The sequence below is a fragment of the Heterocephalus glaber genome, unplaced genomic scaffold, assembly GCF_053883595.1.
Source record: "Heterocephalus glaber isolate CG9 unplaced genomic scaffold, H.glaber_assembly_v1.0 deba00001545, whole genome shotgun sequence".
NCBI lineage: Eukaryota > Metazoa > Chordata > Mammalia > Rodentia > Bathyergidae > Heterocephalus > Heterocephalus glaber.
This window is the reverse complement of record NW_028258338.1, coordinates 709,892-730,731: the sequence shown is the minus strand read 5'-3', so window position 1 is coordinate 730,731 and position 20,840 is coordinate 709,892. Positions and strand designations below refer to the sequence as shown.

General features: G+C 35.0%; 1 protein-coding gene and 1 long non-coding RNA gene across 15 annotated transcripts in view; one reads left to right on the top strand and one right to left on the bottom strand.

The window, feature by feature from the left end:
• Wnk3 (WNK lysine deficient protein kinase 3) overlaps window positions 1-20,840 on the bottom strand; it is a 220,166-nt gene that overhangs the window by 44,879 nt on the left and 154,447 nt on the right. For 11 of the 14 annotated variants that reach the window (XM_021251218.2, XM_087189626.1, XM_021251217.2 and 8 more), the window contains 8 exons: window positions 19,639-19,794; window positions 19,506-19,557; window positions 17,910-18,041; window positions 16,623-17,566; window positions 12,225-12,456; window positions 11,704-11,834; window positions 10,394-11,007; window positions 6,152-6,363 (listed from right to left, as the gene is read on the bottom strand). In XM_021251218.2, the coding sequence (XP_021106877.1) occupies window positions 6,152-6,363; window positions 10,394-11,007; window positions 11,704-11,834; window positions 12,225-12,456; window positions 16,623-17,566; window positions 17,910-18,041; window positions 19,506-19,557; window positions 19,639-19,794 (2,473 nt within the window). The remainder of the gene's footprint in view (window positions 1-6,151; window positions 6,364-10,393; window positions 11,008-11,703; window positions 11,835-12,224; window positions 12,457-16,622; window positions 17,567-17,909; window positions 18,042-19,505; window positions 19,558-19,638; window positions 19,795-20,840) is intronic. The other 3 variants (XM_087189630.1, XM_021251220.2, XM_021251222.2) reach the window with 3 other exon arrangements.
• LOC147824402 (uncharacterized) overlaps window positions 1-20,840 on the top strand; it is a 153,952-nt gene that overhangs the window by 73,273 nt on the left and 59,839 nt on the right. The window lies entirely within an intron of this gene.

The window sequence follows — 20,840 nt, the reverse complement described above, 5'->3', positions numbered from 1 at the left end:
TGAGAAAATGGAAAAATAGGAACAAAATCTTTGTAAATAGGGAGGACTGGAGGGGTTGAAGGGAGGGCTGGGCAAGGGTGAAAAATAAGAACCAAGAGAGACTATGGAAAGGTGCCAATTTTCAATGATGAATGTCATTATATTGTATACCTAAAATGTACCAATGATTAGAATGAATAATCGATCATGAAAAATAGGAAGAAAAGGTCCAAAGGGGTAGGGGTAGTGGGAGGGGCAGGGGAAAGGAAAGAAGGGAAAGGAAAAAATGATGAGAAATGGAAAAAATAGAAATAAAATATGTGTAAATAGGGAAGGGTAGAGGGCATGAAGGGAGGGCTAGGAATGGGGAAAAAATAAGAACCAAGATGTATTATGTAAAGGTACAGTTCCCAATGAGAAATGTAATTGTGTTGTATACCTACAATGTACCAATAAAAGAATTTAATAAAAAAAATAAATAAATCCCCAGCCCTGTTGCTTAAGATTTTATAAAATTCAGGTATGGTCCTTCTATACCTGTTTTCTCCAAGGTTCTTATCATGAAGGGGTAGTAGATTTTGTTGAAAGCTTTCTATCCATCTCTTGATATGAACATATGTTTTTTGTCCTTGCTTCTATTTATGAGATGATGTACTTTAATTGATTTATCTATGGGATGAAACCTACTTGATCATAATGTGTTGCATTCTATTTGCTAGTATCTTATTGAGGAGTTTTGGATCTATGTTCATTATGGAAACTGGCCAATAGTTTGCTTTTTAAGTTAGGTCTTTGGATTTGGAATCAGGGTAATGCTGGCTTGTGTAAATGAATTTGGAAGCACTTTTTCCCTTTTAATTTCTTTGAAAATCATGTGGAATGCTGGTTATATAACATCCTTAAAGGTATCTTAGAATTCAGCAGTGAATCCATCAAATCTTGGACATTTTTTTAGTTGGTAGATTTTTTTTTTATTACTGTCTCTATTTCACTGCTTGTTATTTGGGTTGTTCATCATTTTTATGTCTTCTTGTGTTTGCTTTGGTAATTTGTATGTGCCTAGGAATCTGTCTATTTCTTCAAACTTTGCTAATTTGTTGTAGTACAATTTTTCAAAGTAGTTACTATCTTCTAGATTTTGACAGTGTCTTTTGTGATTTTGCCTTTTTCATTTCTAATTACATTGATGTGACTCTTTGGACTCTTCACAAGTCTGGCTGAGGGGTTATCTATTTTGTTTATTTTTTCAAAGAACCAGCTCTTCAATTTTTAAATTTTTTTAGTTTCAATTTCATTGATTTCTGCTCTAATACTTATAATTTCCCTCTGTGATTCTGGTTTGGGCCTGGCTTTTTGTTGTTTCTCCAATATCTTAAGATTCCTCATAAGGTTATTTATTTGAGCTTGTTCTGTTTTCCTAATGTGAACATTGATTGTGATAAGCTTTACTCTTAGGACTGCTTTCATAGTGTCTCAGAGGTTTCGATGAGTTGTAGAGACATTGTCATTAACTTCCAGAAAATTTTTAATTTCTTCTTTGATTTCTTCCATGACCCATTGGTTGTTTAGGTATGCATTGTTAATTTTCCAGATGCATCTACCCTTTTTCTGTGATTTCTTCTGTTGTTGATTTCTATTTCATTGCACAGTGGTCTGATAGTATATATGTGATCATTTCAATTCTTTTTTTATTTTTGGTACCGGGGATTGAACTCAGGACCCTGTGCTTGCGAGGCAGGCACCGGAACCACTGAGCTAAATCCCCGGTCCTTCAATTCTTTTATATTTGTTTAAATAGGCTTTGTGGACTAATATGTGATCTATTTTGGCAAACGTACTATGTACTGCAGAAAAGAATGTATCCTCTGTTTTAGTGGGGTGGAATACTCTGCAGATACCTATTAAGTCCATATGTTCAAGGGTATGGCTCAGCGCTGATATTTCTTTATTGATTTTTTGTTTAGCTGATCTCTTTGTGCAATGGGGTGTTAAGATCCCCTACTATGATTGTGTTAGTGTTTATTTGATCTTTTATGTTCATCAGTATTTGTTTTACGAAGATAGTTGCTCCTGTATTCAGAGCATAAATATTTATAAATGTTATCTGTTCTTGTTGGATTGTTCCTTCAAGTAGTATGTAGTGACCTTCTTTGTCTCTTCTATTTAGTTTTTGCTTGAAGTTCATCATGTCTGATGTTAGAATTGCAATCTCTGCTTGTTTTTTCAGGGTCCTCATACATGAAATATTGTTTTCCACCCTTTAATTTTTTTAGTCTATGAATATATTTTTGTATTATGTTTCTTGAATGCAACATACTATTGGATTCTGTTTTTTGATGCAGTCTGCCAATCTATGTCATTTAATTGGAGAGGTGAGGCCATTAACTTTGAGAGATATTACTGAGATATGTTGATTATTTACTATTGTTGCATTCTTTGTTGGTGACTCCTTTGTTTTTCTTTTCTTGTCATTTTATGTTGCTGTTCATCCATTAACCTTAGTGTTTTGTCTCATCTGTGTTTTTAGTTGTATCAGTTTCATTGTTTCTGTCTAGGATATTCTTGAAAATTTTATGAAGTGCTGGTTTAGGATTCATATATCTTTTGAACTGGTTGTTTTCATGAAATGTCCTAATTTCTTTATCTACTTTAAAGGATAGCTTTGCTGGATAATTTAATCTTGGCTGAAAGTTATTTGCTCTGAGTGCTTGAAATACTTCACTCCAAGCTGTTCTGGCCTTTAAGGTTTGTGTTGAGAAGTGTGCTGTAATTCTAATTGGTTTATCTTATATATGATTTTTTATTTCTCTGCTTTTAAAATTCTGGGGTTTTTGATTGGGTATCTGGCAATTTAATAAGGATAAGCCTTGGTGAGCTTAATTTTTCATCATACTTGGTGTTCTATAAGCATCAGTTGTATTTTAAATTCAATTATATTAGAGAAATTTTCCTCTATGATTTCTATAAATATATTGGTAAATCCATTTGTGTTATCATCTAGCTTTTCTCTAACTCCAATTAGCCTTAGATTGGTCTCCTTAGTGTTGTCTAGTAGCTGCTGGATAGTCTTCTCTTGTTCTCTGTAAGTTTTTTTTTAATGAATTTTTTTCCTTCCTTCCTCCCTTCCTCCCTCCCTCCCTCTCTACCTTCCTTTTTTTTTTTTTTAGTACAGGGAATCAAACTTGGGACCTAGCACTTGTGAGGCAGGCTGTGGAACCACTGGGCTAAATATCGGCCCCTCTTTATGTTTTTTTGTGGCTTCGAGTACTTTGTCATAATTTACCATTTTGCCCGCAATTTTTTTTCTCTTTTTGGTCTTTTGAGATAAGGTCTCGCTATATTGCTATATAGTTCAGGCTGTAATTTTTTTTTTTTAGTTCAGGCTGTCCTTGAACTCACTATGTAGCCTAGTCTGGCCTCAAAATTGAGGTGATCCTCCTTCCTCAGCCTCTCAAGTGCTAGGATTACAGGCATGTGCCACCATGTGGCATATATGCTTGTCCTCAATTTTAAACACTGTCTTCACACTGATCATTTCTGCAGTTTATGAGTTCTACAGTGTTTTATTTTAGGTATTTCTGCCTGACATCTTATTGAGGATTCTATATCCTTGTTGAATCTGTCATTCATGTTTTGAATATGTGGTCAACTCTTTCAGTTTTTCACTTATTTTCCCCGAATTTACCTTGAGTATATTGAGTGATAATACGGTGAATGTTTGGTTCATTTCCTCTTTGAACTCATCTAATTTCTTTATCCCTTTTATAAACTTTTTGTAGAGTTCTCCTACCTGGTATTTATTTTCCTGTCTGTTTGTGCCCTTTACTCTCTTAAGAAGGTCGGGACACATTGAGGGTTTTCTTTTGCCTTGATTCCTCATGCTCCCAGTCTCTGTGGTAACACTTCAGTCCTGAAGTGAACCTCCCCATCTAGGTGTTGGTCTCTTCAATCAGGTGAGTCTATTTGTTGGTTGTCACCTATGTTACCCTGTGCTGAGGAGACCCCAGGAAAGGTCTACTCCCAAGAGGGGCCTAATTCCTAATTCTTTACCCCCACTTGCCTAAGGATAAAAGGAACATTTTTCCTTGCCTCAACAACTTTTACTTGAATTCAGTGGGTCCATTTGTTTTGTTTTGTTTTGTTGATAGTGTCTCACTATGTAGTTCAGGCTTGCCTTGAACTCTCGGTGATCCTCCTGCCTCAGCCACCCAAGTGCTGATCTTACAGGTGTGTGCCACCACTCAGCTATATCTAGTTTTTCTTGATGACTGGAATACACATACCCCAAAAAATCTGAATTGGATTAAATCAGTCATTTCATAATAAGTCATTTCCTCAATATTCCATTTTTTTCATTTGTTTTTATTAAGAATGGAATGGAGGGCTGGGGATTCAGCTCAGTGGTTCTAGCACCTGCCTTCCAAGCACAAGGTCCCGAGTTTGATCCCTGGTAAAAGAGAATGCAGTCTAGTTTTACTTTATTTTCTAGAGTTTTGGAAATTTTAAGTCCAAATAGATGAATCTCTTTTATAGAAAGGATTTTGTCTTTTAACATTTTCAGTGTATTACAGCCAAAAATGAAATTAATAATTATTAACCAAAATTTTTTTCTGTTTTAATTCTGTACTTTCAATTAGTTTTCTATCAACTTTATAGCAGAAAGGGATGAATCTATTTTTACTGAGAAAACAGTTAAAAATTGCTAGCTGTTTTAGAATTCTGGTTATGAGTCTTACCAATTATAAACAATTAAGGGAATTTAACTCTAACTCTGAAGAAAAGATGTTAAGAATAACAGGCATTTCTGAGACCTGCAAGCTGTCACACTAGTGTTACACTTGAATTGGAAATCACCAAAATTTTCTTGATTCCCTAGTCACCAAACAAAACACAAATTTTTTCATATCTTATGTTTTTTGAAGAGAAGAGCTATTATAAGTTGAATTATACTAGGTCCTTTAATAGCCTTTGATTGGATTTCGGATAGTTCTCTGTATCCTATTTTGTAAAACAAATTCCATACATTGAAAAAAATGAAAGAAATATGAAAATATTTTATTTTAATAATTTCCTCAAAATTAATTGATAGTTGACCTGCATTATAAGAAGTACTAAAGGGTTTTTGGTACTGGACATTGAACTCAGGTCCTTACGCTTGTGAGGCAGGCGGTGGAACCACTGAGCTAAATCCCCGGCCCTCTCTTTGACTTTTAAGACCCTTGTTATTATACTGGATCCAGATATCTCTCTCCTAACTTAAAGACAGTTGATTAGCAGTTTAATTCCATCTGTAATCTTAATTCTCCTTTGCAATATAATCTAATGTAGTCAAAGTTTCCAGAGATTTTCATATAGACATCTTGTGGGAGGCATTGTTCAGACCACCACAAGTTCGGTTGAGATTTCATATATGGCCTTATCTCAACCCCTACCTCTTTTTGTTTGTTTTCTTTTTTTGGGTGCCAGGGATTGAACTCTGGACCTTGCTCTTGTGAGGCAGGTGGCGTAACCACTGAGCTAAATGCCCGGCTCTCCCCTTTGGTTTTTTGAGACAGGGTCTTACTATGTAGCTAGGCCAGGCTGGCTTCAAACTCACAATCCTTATCCCTCAGCCACCCAAATGCTGGGTTACTAACAGTCTTATGAATAAATAAAAATCTCTTACCTCAGATAGACCACGCAAACATTTTAAAGGCTTGTTTTTTTAAATCAATACTTCCTCAACAAACTCTAAATACTAGACAAAAGGTTCCCAATGACTAGTAATATTTCAAAAACTATTCTAGGGAATAATAGTGAACTTTCAGGTATTTGTTCTTTAAGTGAAAACATAAAACAAACTCAGCCCTTCTCCAGTATCTATCAATTCTCCTCATCATTTCACAAGAGAACATTTAACACTAAAAAAGATAAAGAATTCTAGAATAATGTGTACTTCTTTAGCTTAATAAAAACCAAATTATATTACCATTGTTTTTCTAATTTTGCTGACCTTTAACCAGTTTTTTTTTTAATGGTAGCAAAGTTTTACTAAATGTAGGAAAAGAAATAGGCTCTGCAGAGTGAGTTTGAGCCAAATAAAAGTAGAAAAAGAAGTACACCCTACAGAGTGAGGGCAGGCCAACCATGTAATAACTAGGCCTTTAAAGAATTACCTTTATGAATTATTTACCTGTTGCAACTATGCCGTTGTCCGCATGTGTCAAGGACTGGGGGCGGCTACGAAGTTTACTTTTGAAAGATCTTGGTCGACGTGGTGATGCAGGTGGCAAAGGAATCTCTGAAGATTGGGCCTTGCTATCTTTAATTGACCAAAGGCGTTCATAGAGCTCCTGCAGCTCTTTATTCTGCTGGGTTTGAAGATTTACCACCTCCTGAATGTGCCTGAATGAAAATTGTGCAGAAAACATTTTAATGGCTCTGGCATGATAAAAATGAGCCAAGAAACACTGCACCAGTACAAATAAAGTTTAATAAGGAATTCATATTAAGCATGATCAGATAGAGTATTTTCACAATTTTAGGATGGGAAATGCCTTCCTAAACATATATTAATCAATCATAAAGAAAAAAATGAACAAATTGTCAATAAATCTCTAAAGTGTTGACACAGTGGGAGATGATGAAACAAAATTAACATCAAATAGTTTAGCAATATTAACTTTTTCTTAGCTCGGCATAGTAGCACATACCTGTAATCCCAGCACTAAGGGAGGTTGACATAGGAGAATCACAAGTTCAAGTCCCATCTAGACAAATTAGCAAGATCCTGTTTCTTTTATGGGGGTGGGGGTGGTTTGAGACAGGGTCTCCCTATGTAGTTCAGGCTGGCCTGGAACTCACTATGTAGCCTAGGCTGGCCTAGAACTCATGGTGATCCTCCTGCCTCAGCCTCCCTAGTGCTTGTGTGACAGATGTGTGCCACCACACCCAGCCGAGATCCTATTTCAAAATAAAAAGGGCCGGGGATGTAGCTTAGTGTGAAGACCCCAGGCTGAATCTACAGTAAGACACACACACACACACACACACACACACACACAGGCTAACAAATTTAAAAAATACAACAATTTATTATAAATTACAAGTTAAAAAAGGAACAAAATATTTGCAATATATACCAATGGCTTAATATTCAGAATATAGACATAGCTCCTGATAATTAAAAAAATAAGGAACTACGTCATAGAAAAAAGGACAAAGAAAATGAAAAGGTGATTCCAAAGAAGAGAAATATAAATAGCAACAAAAATAGCAATAAATATGTGATGATATACAGCCTCACTATTAATCAAAAGAACAAAATATAATAATTTTTTCAGATCAAATCATTATTTTGCCCAGGCTGATCATGAACTTGTGTACCTCCTGCCTCAGCTTCTTCAGTGTCTGGGATTACAGGCACATGTCATTGTGCCCAGCTAATGAAGTATTTCTAATTCACCTTTTTGGCATAAAGTTAAAATATTGGTAATATCCTGTCTCTACTGTTGTTACAATATGAGGAAATAGGCACCTTTCATATATTTTCGTTTGAAATATAAAACGATACAGCTACTTTGGAACACAATTTTAGCAGTATCAGTTTAAAATGTATATACCTATTAACTCAGCAATTCTACTTTCAAGTATTTACCCTACAAAAATACTCATATGAGTATATAAAGATGAATGGATAAAGAACATATGGTATTTGTACATTATGGAATACTACTATGCTATGAAATTGAATAAATCTGAGTCATTAGTAGGAAAATAAATGCATGTTGAATCCATAATGTTAAGTGAAATAAATCAGACACACAAGATTAAATACTGGATGGTTTCTCTTATAACCCAAAGTATAAAAAAATGAAAAAGCAAAATAAAAGACAAGAGGAAACAGGGAGATAGATCCTTTGCAAATGGGAAGGAGACCAAGAGATGGAGGGAGGAATGCAAAAAGAACTAAGATATGTCATGTGTATGTAGCAACTACCTACAATGAATGTATTCACTATGTTCTGCAGACAGGTACTAATAAAAAAAGAAAAAATATAGAAAGATGTTTACTTTAGTATAGTTTATATAAACAAAATATTGGTAAAAACTAAAGTATCTATTAAGGAGGGATTAAAGAAACTTGAGTACCCCCATTCATTTAACAGCATGCAGTCATTTTTTTCCAAAAAGGGAGATCTACACAGATAAGAGTATAGGCCACAATATTAAGTCAAAAAATTGTAGAATAGCATGTATAATTCCAGTTCTGTAAAAGACAGAAACTTTATATTTGTAAATGCATTGAAAAAGGACCAGCAAGTTATATACCAAATAGCTGCCAGTGCTTGCCCCTGAGAAGTGAGACTGTGATAGAAAAAAAGGGGAGATTCTTTGGTTTGATTTTCATTTTATTTTTAAATATTTTCCCATATGTCACTTAAACACATACATACACAAATCCTCAACAGTATTTTATTCTCTTGGGTTCTATGAGATACAAAGAATTCATGTTTCATATTCAAAATAAAGTACTTATAACCATTATAGCCAGGTACAAAACCAATAGTCTTTGGCAACAGTTTAAAAGAATCATTAAAAACAGCAATACTGAGGATGTAGTTCAGAGAGACAGAACTTGTATAGCATGTGTGAGGCCCTGAGTTCAATCCCCAGGCACCAAAAAGAAAAAACAAAACAAAAAAACAAAAAAACAAAAGTAAAAAAAACCAGCACTGGAATACTCATATCACAAATACTAAACAACTTTAATAACTAAGTATCAATGTGTATATAATGCTTACTATGAATAAATATATAGTAAGGTGTATGTAATGTATAGTATACATAATATATAATGTAGTCAAACCTGTATATATACAAGGGGTGACTGAAATATACAGTGAATGTTTAAATAAAATAATCATTACAGTAAAAGTCACATTGCCAAGAAGGATGGCATAAGTGTATTTGACGCAAGGAGGAGTATTTTGAAGATTTGGAGGAAGATTAATGGCAATGTGTCTTTTACTAAAATGAAATTTTAAACTTAAGCATTCATTGTATTTTTTAATCACACCATATATTTAAAGTAAAACATTGACCTTTCAGTGATGAATGTTTAAAGCATACATTCACAAGTGTCTCCCAGACTCCAGTCAAAACACAAAAACAAAAAATCCCCAAAGAAATAAGTTGAAGAGAAAATGGTATTATAATTATCTCTTATTGATATTAGTTTTGGGTTTGGATTTTGTTTTTTTCCTCTGGACAAAGGCTTTAAAACTGGGAAATTTCCATGGATTTTAATCTGCTTTAGTTCTAGAAATATTAAAAAAGAACATCTAAATGGAGCTTTAGCTAAACATGTAAGAATATCTGGCTAAAATCCAGCCTTTTCCATATATTTTTATCTCCTCTGTGACTCTCCCTGCTTTCAAGTTGTTCAAATCCCAGAACAGGAAAGAAATTCTCTAAAGCATAAGGTACATTCAAAAATTGCCAGAGTTGTTTTCAACTTTTCAAAGTAATGGCATAGGGTCATCAATAGGGGGCCAGTAATTAATGTATGAGTATGTATGTATAATGTTATATTACAGAACCATAAAAATAGAAAATATAGATATAGATTAAGATATAGTGAAATTATAAAAGAAAAAGCAAGATAAACGAACAGTGTGTAGAGTAAGTTACTATTTTGGGGAGAACAAACAATAAAATATGCGTTTATTTATTTGTACATATATAGACTAACTCTAGATATACTAGAAACAGGTAGTATTTGTAGCCTCTAAGGAGAAAGACTGGGTGGCTTAGGTGCATTGGTAGACTCAACTGATTACCCATCTGTACAGTACCTTCTGAATTTTGAACCATCGAATGGACTTAGAAAGAATTCAGCAATTTAACACTAATTTATTAAAAAATACAACCTAGTTTATAAAACTAAATACAAAACACCTTCTACATGACAAAACATTACAGTACCACAAAATAATTAGTGAAGGTTGATGACCTCATTCACCAAATAATAAGCTTGATCCTGGAACAATCTAACTTTTCCTAAAGAAGATGAACTATCTCTGACTACATAAATTAGCCATTTAAAAAATCAGACATGTAATAATGTAATAATAATAGTTATAAAGTCTTAATCCAAAAGCCCTGAAGGATGACTGAAAAATTCAGCAAGAAGAATAATTAAATCATATTGGCAAATAATCAATTGTAATTAATCTTCAAACTATGAAAATATTTCATATAAAAGGACTTTAATATTCATAACTGTCTCATATTAGCATGTTTTTTAGATTTCAATCATAAAAAAGTTTTAATCATTAAAAAGTCACCAATCCTAAATTGGCTACCAATCAAATATTAAGTTCTATAAAACCCAAGACAACCAGATTTATAACAGAAGAGAAAGAATTCTTACTTTTCTCTTAATCTTTGAAGCTCCACTTTTAAGTCTTCATCCTCTATTTCTGACTCATCATCACTGCTCATTGGTGAAGATGGAGAATAGAAGAGTGAACTCTGTGTTTGAGCATATGCTTGTTCATGGAGTGGTAAGCACTGATTACTCTCTGGACCAGTTTTTGCCACTGCATTTTCATTTCCAGCAAGGTTGGCTAAAAATTCACTATTAGAACTAAGCTTTTTCCCACTAGTCAATATTTCTCTTTCTTTAAGCAACAGTTTGGATCCAGACTGCATGCTACTTCTCATGGCTGAAATTTCTTCCAATTCTTTTTCTGGGGTCACTGAAGATACATCAGACTCACAAACTGTGCTTAAAGCTAAGAAGCTGTTAATTTGTTTGGGAATTACTTTATCTTCTTTAAAGGTTTTGTGAAGAGTTTGAAACTTTTGAGAAGAAATGGAAGTCTGAAGACTGTGCGTGGTAGAGTCCACTTCTACCAACTGAGACTTTGCAGTTGTAGTAAAGGCTAGTGCTTCTTCACTAGACTGCTTTTCCTTGAATACTGGTCTGTGTTCTATTCCAAAAGATGTTGCTTTCACTGACTGCTGCTGAGGAACTGTAATCACCTGAGATATAAAAAGGTAAAAGTGTCTGGCTCCACCTAATCAAAAGATAAATCTCAAGAAATTTAACATCAATATACAGCATAGACAAGTGGATGATCTGCTATGATGCACATGTATTGGTAGTACTAAAACTGAAAAAGACTATCTTCCCAATAGTCAGTCTGGTATTTGGGCCCCTTGGATAAACAGAGTTGGTTTTATCTTTATCAAAAAGCTCCACAAAGTTGCCAAGATTGCAAAGGACATGAAATTAAGTTTATAAAACAGATCTCCCACCCATCAAAAAATGATGACCATTTCTGTACTGTCTTCTAGCTACTAAAATCCCCATTTCTGTACTTTCCCTTACAGATGACTTCAAAAGGTGAGATGTATGCAAAGTGAACAACTTAAAAATAAAAAGATCTACATTTAAAGTAAATTATCATCTACAGATCAATATTCAAATACTTTTTTTTGTGTGGTAACAGGGATCAAACTCAGGTTCTTGTGCTTGCGAGGCAGGCAATGGAACCACTGAGCTAAATCCCTGGCCCTATTCAAATACTTTTAATTTTTTTTTCTTCAGTGCTGGGCATGGAACCTAGTTTCATATACATAGCTAGGCAAGTGCTCTACCACTGAGATACAGCCCCAGCCCTGCTGTTACCTTTTATAAGGCCTTTGTTAAGTAAGGATTCAACCAAAGACACAAACCTGGAACCGACCCCGCTGAAATGATCCACTCATTGCTTTACATCTATTCAAAGCCCTAGTATCAGCTGTGGACTCCCGTGTCAGAGGAATGGGATCAGGAGCAATTGCTGATCTTATATCTTCTGTTTCCACTGTAAGTTTTGTCAAATTGTAAGCAGAAAAGAAAAAATTGCTTGTTAAGACTAAATTTGTTTACATTACCAAGAATGAAGAAAAGTAGAAAAAGTTTAACTCCTGCTAAACAATTAAAAAGTGTTAATGTAATAAGCAACATTGTATAAGTCCCTAACTAAATTAGACATTGTAAGATTTATCCCGAGACTTAGTATCTATATGAAATGAGTAACTGCAAAATCAAATTAGTTACAAAAGGAAAAAAATAAAATGGCAATGACATTAATGGGAGGATGTCACATACATGGGCTATGTGGAAAAAGTGGCAAGATTTGTATATGAATAAAAAAATAAGTAAATGAAAAGTGATGTTACCTAGTCTATGTTCCTGACTGTAAGCACACTACCTTGACGGACTTTTGATCTCTTGAAAAAGCTGGTTGACTGCCGTAGCCTGTATGCCCAGCTTTTTAATTTGCGAGTCCAGGATTTCTTGCTAATAGGATTTTTGAGACTAGGACAAGTAAAGCTTAGGCCAAAATATCCACCTCCTGTCTGCAGATGAATGGCTCCACCACTTGACACAGCAGCAGGATAGGCCTCTGGATCCCCTGGAAGTGAAGCATCTGGAGACATCTCCTAATGGAGACCAAAAACAAAAGAGAGGGAGGGAGCGGGGGGGGGAGAAAACAAAGTAGTAATAATTTAGGTAACATGGAGAATTTTTTTGGTATACTGGAGTTTCTTATGTGGACTAATCATTAATCAAAAATAGGACACTATGTACATCTGCATTAATGGTACTGTATCAGACTGAGGTGTTCAATTTGTAGTAAAGCTCATTTCTTAAAAAATTAATTTTGAGGACCGGGGATTTAGCTCAGTGGTTTCGCCGCCTACCTCGCAAGTGCAAGGATCTGAGTTTGATCCCTGGTACCAAAAAAAAAATTAATTTTGTGAGACAGGGTCTCACTATGTAGTTCAGCTTGGCCTTGAACTCACAGCAATCCTCCTGCCTCAGCCTCTTGAGTGCTGGGAATACAGGCGTGTGCCACCACGCCTGGCTAAAAATATTATTCAGATACCAGATGAATAAAAGAGCAGAATATTAATCTTCCATGCCAGAATATTTGTCATCATTATGCCAACTCTGAAAACTGAAAATTAAAAATTATTTCCTTCATATGTGCCATTTACTAAAAAGGTTACTGAAATCCCATGCTATTAAAATGAAATGTTTATTTATTCTCATATTATTTAAGAGTTAAAGATGCCTGTTACACACAACAGAAAAACAAAATATCTAAGGCACTTAGAGTGACAGAGAAATAACAGCAAATTAAGTTTCTTACTTTTTGTAAGCACAGAGAAAATTTCAAACGAACTCAAAATTGTTTTAAATTCATTCTCTAAAAACTGGCATCATGAGGTAATGCTGGCTATAAAATCAATCTCTTTTCTTATGTCCTTATACCCAACACCCTTCAAAAAATCCTAGAATTAACATATTTTATTTACTACTTCATAACAATAAATTTACTATAATAATTAATATATAAACTAATATACACAACCATAAATACTTTGGGAAACATGAGAGTGGTTACTACTAATCTACAAGATTAAAAGTGAATACAAAAACACTAAGAATAGGATTTAGCATTTGTCTGAAGGAAGACAGCCTACATGACAATAAGCATAACTGTCTTGGGTAAGCATTATTAACACTAAGGGCAGACAAGGAGTTATTGAAAGTAAAATTCTGAGCAATCAGCTTTTATTTTCCAAAGACCCATTTTGGATTGGTAATAATATCACTTCGATGAGGATAAAAAAACCCTCTGGGTAATATTACAGTTTAAAAACTGTTGCACTGGTCCACTGAAATTATAGGTATGATTTTTATGATGTCATAACTGGATCAAGATGGCATATTTAATATATGTTCCAGTCTCACTTATCAATTCAAATCACCAGACATAACAATTAAAACAGATATAAACATAAGCACGTATGACTGAAAGAAGAAAAAACAAACCATAACATATGCAGGAACTGTTTCAAAATGCTACGAATAAAAAAGAAAAAGAAGGAAAAACAAAAAATGCTACAAACTAAGATGAGAAAGATGAGCAACAAGAAAGAGCCCTGGCCCACCCAAAGAATGAGTTGTTGATTAGAATGCTTATAAAATTCTACACACTATCTACTGTTTCTTCAGTGTTACCTCTTAATACTCTTCTACTTACTGGCTTTCTTTTGATTACTTGAACAAAATCTGCACCTGTGAATGTCACTGCCATAAATCTTCCCCTGACCATTCTATGCAGAGTAATCTCCTAATCTATCATAGCTCTTTACTTCTATTACTTTATTTGTTTAGGGGCTGTTTCCCCCCACTAGAATGTGAGCTCCACAAAAACAGAGGTCTTATTAAATGCTCAACAGATTCTCAGTGTATTGAAGAGTATACTGAATGGCATACATAGAAGGAAAAGCCATGAAGTTCTTTCCCTTCTATCCCCACTTTCACACAAGCAAAAGACCACAGAATATCTGCCCCCAAGTAAGAGTAGAAAGAGGAAATGTTTTGTGATCAAGAGAAAGGTTGGCATAGGGAGGAAATAACATCCAGGAGGAAGACGAAGCCCTCCTGACTTTAAAGACAAGCTACTAGGCCACACTACAGGCAGCATTAGATAAGTTACAATATACAATGTCAGAGAGTGTGTCCTATGCCTTTCCTACGATTACTGAAGGAAGCCTATAGTAATTATATATAGCATTTATAGACAGATAAGCAAGGAATCTTTTTTGTCTTTTGAGACAAGTCTTGCTATGTGGTTCAGGCTGGCCTTGGACTATGTAGCCCAGCCTGGCCTCAATCTCATGATGCTCCTCCTTCTTCAGCCTCCCAAGTGCTTACAGGTATGCACCACCACACCTGGCTAAGCAAAGAATCTTATGGGGATAAAGAAAAGATGAATACATAACTAAGCCAAACTAAACACTTATGGAAAGTCAGTACATTAAGAAAACATTGGGCTGGGGATTTAGCTCAGTGGTTCTGCCGCCTGCTTCGCAAGTGTAAGGACCCAAGTTCAATCCCCGGTACCAAAAAGAAAACATTAAACTCAGAGAAATAGCCACAGAAATAGCATTAATAACACAAAATAAGACCTTAATATCTTCAGAAGGATGGATGAATATACAGTCATGCATTGTATAACAACATTTTGGTCAACAACAGATTCCATATATAACAGTAACCCTATAAGTTTATAATAGAATTGGAAAATTCCTAATGCTTAGTATTTTACTGTACCTTTTCTATGTTTAGATACACAGGTATTTATCATTGTGCTACAGTTGCCTATAGTATTCAACACACTACTATGACATACAGGTTTGCAGCATAAGAGTAATGGGATATACAATATAGCCTACATATATAATAGGCTATATATTTAGATTTAAGTATATTCTGTGATTTGTATGCAACTAAACAGCCTAACAATACATTTATCAGAATATGTTTCTGTTAATTGACATGTGGTTGTACTAGATCCATAAGAAAAGTAATGAACCACAGTTACTAGAAATGAAAAGATATAATCTTTGATTGAAAAATAGCTTAATAGGAGATTGCAAACAGCTTAAAATTGAGAAACTCACCCAGTACAAAAGGTAAAAGGACAAAGTGTTGAAAAGCAAGAAGTTAATAGGTTAAAAGAAAAACAGGAAATAAAGAAATGAATCTCTACCCACAGATGACAAAATCTTATACTGTATACAGAAAATTCAAAAGAGTCCACCAAAAACTTTTTATTAAAAAAAATTTTTTTTGAGACAGGGTCTGCTGTGTAGTGCAGGCGGGCCTTGAATTCACTATGTAGCCTAGGCTGTCCTTAAACTTGTGCCAATCCTCCTGCCTCTGCCACCTGAGTGCTGGGATTACAAGTGGGCATCTCCACACCCAGCTCTACCCCCAAAAACAACACCAATGATAAAATCAGTTCTATTTCTATGCATTAGCAATAAGGAATCCAAAAGGGAATTTGCTATGGTCTGAATGCCCCCATCAAAACTCATATTGAAGCTGGACTCAGTAGCACAGGTTTGTAATCCCAGGTACTTAAGAGGCAGACATAGAATGATCAAGACTTTGAACTTGAGTAACTAAGCAAGATTCAAGAGAGACAGAGAGACAGAGACAGAGATAGAGACAGAGACATAGACAGACTGATCTGTAAAATTTTGTAAAAAGTCATGGGATTATGGATTATTTTTACTTTTTTTTCAAATAATTTAACCTTCCAGCATGATTAACTTAATACTATAAAATTTTTGAAAAGGACAATGATAAGACTCCTGTTAAACAGAAATAACGGGCCAGGGATTTAGCTCAAAAAAAAAAAAAAGAAATTGAAGATAGGGGCTGAGAATTTAGCTCAGTGGTATCACTGCCTGCCTCACAAGCAGGTCCTGAGTTCAATCCCTGGTACCAAAGAAAAAAAAGAAATAGAAAAGTTTTTCCTATCCACTATCAGTTTCTGTTCTGCCATTAATACACAGATATTGCTTCAAATTCTTAGCTAATTTACCAAAGGGCTCTCTTACTCATGATAAATCTGTCATCTGTACTGAGAAATTCTGAATTCCTATAGCCTAAATTATGGCCTTTTAGGTACCTGTGATCTCAGAATTTTATAACATAGATAATTTCATTTCAGAGCACCAAATTTTAAGAGAGAAGTTCCTTTAAAATAAAAAGCAAATAAGAAATTAGGATGAATGATACTTACATGTAAACATAATTCGCTGGGTACAGAAGTTATCACACTCAGGTCCCTTTTGAACACTGATATGTTAGCAGGCTGACTTGCAGCCACATTGGACAGAATGTTAGAGCCTGCCTGTTGGAAATTAGGAGATTGTACAGGGCTATCTTGGATTCCACAGTGACTGGTGGCTAGGACTTCTGGCATTGTACCGGAAAGTGTGTCTTCAGCAGAAGAAGAAAATGGAGAGTCTATGCTTTGGGTATCCTTCTGACTCTCAGAATAGATGCTAGAGGTGTTGTGCTCCTGATAGAGCAAGTTTCTTAATTTTTCATCCAGAGTTTTAATTCGGTTGTCTGCAAACTCTATCTTTGGAGGTCTTTCCCCATCTGATTCCAAGACAGTAATGGGAAGAAGGGTAGTTGCTTCAAGGCCAGAAGTCTGAGTGAGAATGACTGCCTTGGGAGAACTTGCTTCAGTATTCGCTGTTGTTTCTCCTTCTTGGGAAATAAACTCTGCATCAGTAGTTGGCTGCTGTACTGATAAGGACTGAGGTGGTTGATCAGACACAAATGCTGAAGTCATAACAGGGTTACCAGTAATCCGGATTGATTCACCAGGATGGGCCATGAGCACATTAGCCTGACTGGCAGCTTGATGACATGGATTCACAGGTATGAACATACCTGTTTGGCTGGTAAATCCCTCACATTTGACTGGAACTGAACAATCTGACGGAGAAGAATAAGTAGAACTACTAGTACCTGGTGCCATTATCTGCCTGTCATCTTCCACTGGATAAAGTATAGGTGGCTGCTCAGTTTCTACACTAGCACATTCAGAAATCTTACCATCAACTAAATCCTTATGTTCTGATTTGGAGGTGAAAAGTGCACGCTGGCATGGATTATTTTCTATAGTAAGCAGTGTGTCCTGTGATATTTCCTTATTACTTGTGTTTCTTGAGCCTGGAACAATAACAAAGGAATAGCTAAGTATGTACTAATGAGTAAAAAGCAAGGAGTAGTACCAAACTCAAAAGGAACATGAAAAGTAAGAGACAAATGAGAATGTGTGTGAGAGTACTCTTCTAAATAAGACTCAAAATATCACAGAATTCAACTGGTCGAGGAAAAATATATTTTTCTTTTTTCATAAATACTAAAAATAGCTTAAGTTACATACTAACATAAATGCTTTCAAAACTGCTTATGAAAATTATCATAAGTACAATATACCCATGAAAACAAGATAAAGATATGGTATATATCTTCTGAGTCTGGACAAAGCTAGCAGAGAACTAAAGCTTACAAGGAAATGTATGTAGCCCAGGAACTGTAGCCATCGAAGGCTGAAGAGGAGACTGAGTCTCACGGTTTCTTATGGTTTGATTGATACAAAATCGCCATCGACCAACTGGGGATGACTGAGGAGCAGATTCATCTGTAGAAAGAATTAGCAAAATAATCAATATGCTATGCAACTGTCAATTTGTTTACCTTGCTGATTAAGGAAACCAGGTTAGAAAACCAATTTGTTTGGTATCTCTGTTTCCAACAGTACTAGGATAATTATAAGACCAGATCTCCCAACGCTGACAAATAATCTAAAGAACTAAGCACAGAGTATCTATCAATAGTAATTAGAAGCAAGTCACTCTTTAGTTTTGGGGGTTTTGGGAAAAAAAATGGCAGGCATTTTTCCATCAAAATCTAGGCAAGAGGACCATGAGTTTGAGCCCAGCTGGAACAACTTAGCAACTTAGTGAGACTGTCTCCAAATAAAAAAAGACTGAGGATGGGTTAAGTCCCCAGTGCAACAAAACAAAAACACCCTATATCTCTTGTTCTGTATCCTATTTATAGTGGTTCTTAAACAAATCTATACAAGTATTGAAATTTACAAAACTATACATTAGAAGTCAATTTTACTGTATGACAATATAAAAAACAAAGTAAAACAAATCCCTACATTTTAATTCGTGCTCTGTAAACTTAATCAAGTAAGTTTCTTTTAAACTTTACCCTACTTTGTCAGTTAGAAACCTGCTCAGATCTCTGCTAACCAGAAAAATAAGACACAGAAGGACCCTGGCACCCTAACACAATCAAACTGAATTTTGGACAATATCTGGTTCCATTACTCTCACACAACCTTTTGCTTCCTCATGCTGTTAAAAGTCCTTCAGAGGTTTTCATATGTCTATGGCTCTTCTCCCCCTCCCAGCCACCCTAACACAATCAAACTGAATTTTGGACAATATCTGGTTCTATTACTCTCACACAACCTTTTGCTTCCTCATGCTGTTAAAAGTCCTTCAGAGGTTTTCATATGTCTATGGCTCTTCTCCCCCTCCCAGCCACTCTTTCTACCCATGAGCAGAGCTGAGAATAGAGAAATTAAGTTGCCCAAAAAGAAAACACAAGAACCCCAGTTTTAGTATCTAGATGTATATCTGGTAACTGATTTATGAAAAAGTTATCAGTGATCACAGCCAGTAGAAACATTATCATTGGTGAAAATCAAGATATGAATGACTAAAACACAAAGAAAACTTAGAACATAATAATTTTAGTTAAGAAACTTTCTATCTATCTTATATCCGAAAAAAACAACTTACCAGTTGTTTCAAACAGGCCATTAAAGGTCATCAGTACTGTGACTGCTTTTCTGGTAACATGCCATGCAACAACCCACAAATAAGTTAATCAGATAAAGAACCAACACTTGGAGGAAATTTGGAGAACTGATTCTTATCTCTGAGCTATACAGTCCTTTCAAAGTGTGGAAAACTAACTTATCAAATTACTTTATTGGCTAACATGTTTTTTAATGAAGGTATGTAAATTAAGCTTCCAAATGTCTTGCTTCAAAAGGCAAATTGTAAATTTTATTAAACATACTTACTGCTGGTTTGAGTGGATGCAGAATTTATCTGTACTTGTTCAGATGATCCTGTCTGAATTAAAAATGAATAGATAAATAATGAAGTTCCTAATACATATCAAAAAAGACCTACTTGCTAAACAATTGCTCTTACTTGGTTACTGTTGGATTCCAAGGTAACAGAGTCAACTCCCACAGATTTTTCTGCAGCAGAATGGACATGGAGAATCTCCTGGGCTTGACCTACAATAGCTTTCAATTCTTCTACAAATTTTTCCTTCTCATTTTCTAGCACAAAGTTATCTTCAACCTGGCTCAAAATAAAAGTCAGTCTATTCATGAGAATGAATTTAGTTTCTTCAAAATTATAATACTGTATTGCTGATTACTATAAAGAAAAAATTATCTAAATCCAAGTGCCATAAGACCAGCAATGAAATGCCACTTAATATGCTGAATTAGTCTGAAACCATTGATACTTGTCAGACTGGCACAACCTACAAGAAGCCAGTTATTTTTCAAAATATGGAGTTCTATAAATTAGTTGTTATTTAAACAATGTAACTGGGGCACTGTTTAAAACTAGGCTGTCCAAACCTAAAAAATTTTCAAATGTTAATTTTTTCCCCTCAGTACTGGGGATCGAACTCAGGACCTTGTGCTTGTAAGGCAGGTGTGGTGCCACTGAGCTAAATCCTTGGCCCTCAAACCTAAAAAATTTTAATCCACAAATTACAAAATGAAGCATCTTCAAAGATGAAAAATAAGCCGGGCTTGGTGGCACTGCCTGTCATTCCAGCACTGTGGGAGGCTGAGGCAGGAGGATCTCAAGTTTAAGTTCAGCCTAGGTAACTTAGCAATTTAGTAAGACCCTGTCTCAAAAAATTTAAGAATAGTAGTGAGGGGGCATGTAGCTCAGTGTGAAGGCCCTGGGTTCAATCCCTAGTACAGCAAAAAACAAAGATGATAAATAATGGTACAAAGACCTTTAGTAAGGCTTAATATGCATGGGATATATAAAAGAAGAGACATTTTAGAAAATATTATGTTAGAGATAGAACTGATAAAATTATTATTTATTTCTACTTAGCCAGCAATGCAGAAACAAAAAGTCTGCACTCTTCATGCGACCCTAGACACATCCCTATTAAAAAAGAAAAATACTAACTTAAGTCTAACCATTCCAAGAAAATTTAAAAAACTAAATGAAGTGAGAACATAACTTGAGCACTTACATGAATGATATTAAATCACTGGCTAACACAGCAGAATTACCTGGGTAACCTGACAAACTATTGATGATTAGGCTTCACCCCAAAAAATCCTGATTTAGTCATGGATTTGTGCAATAAAATT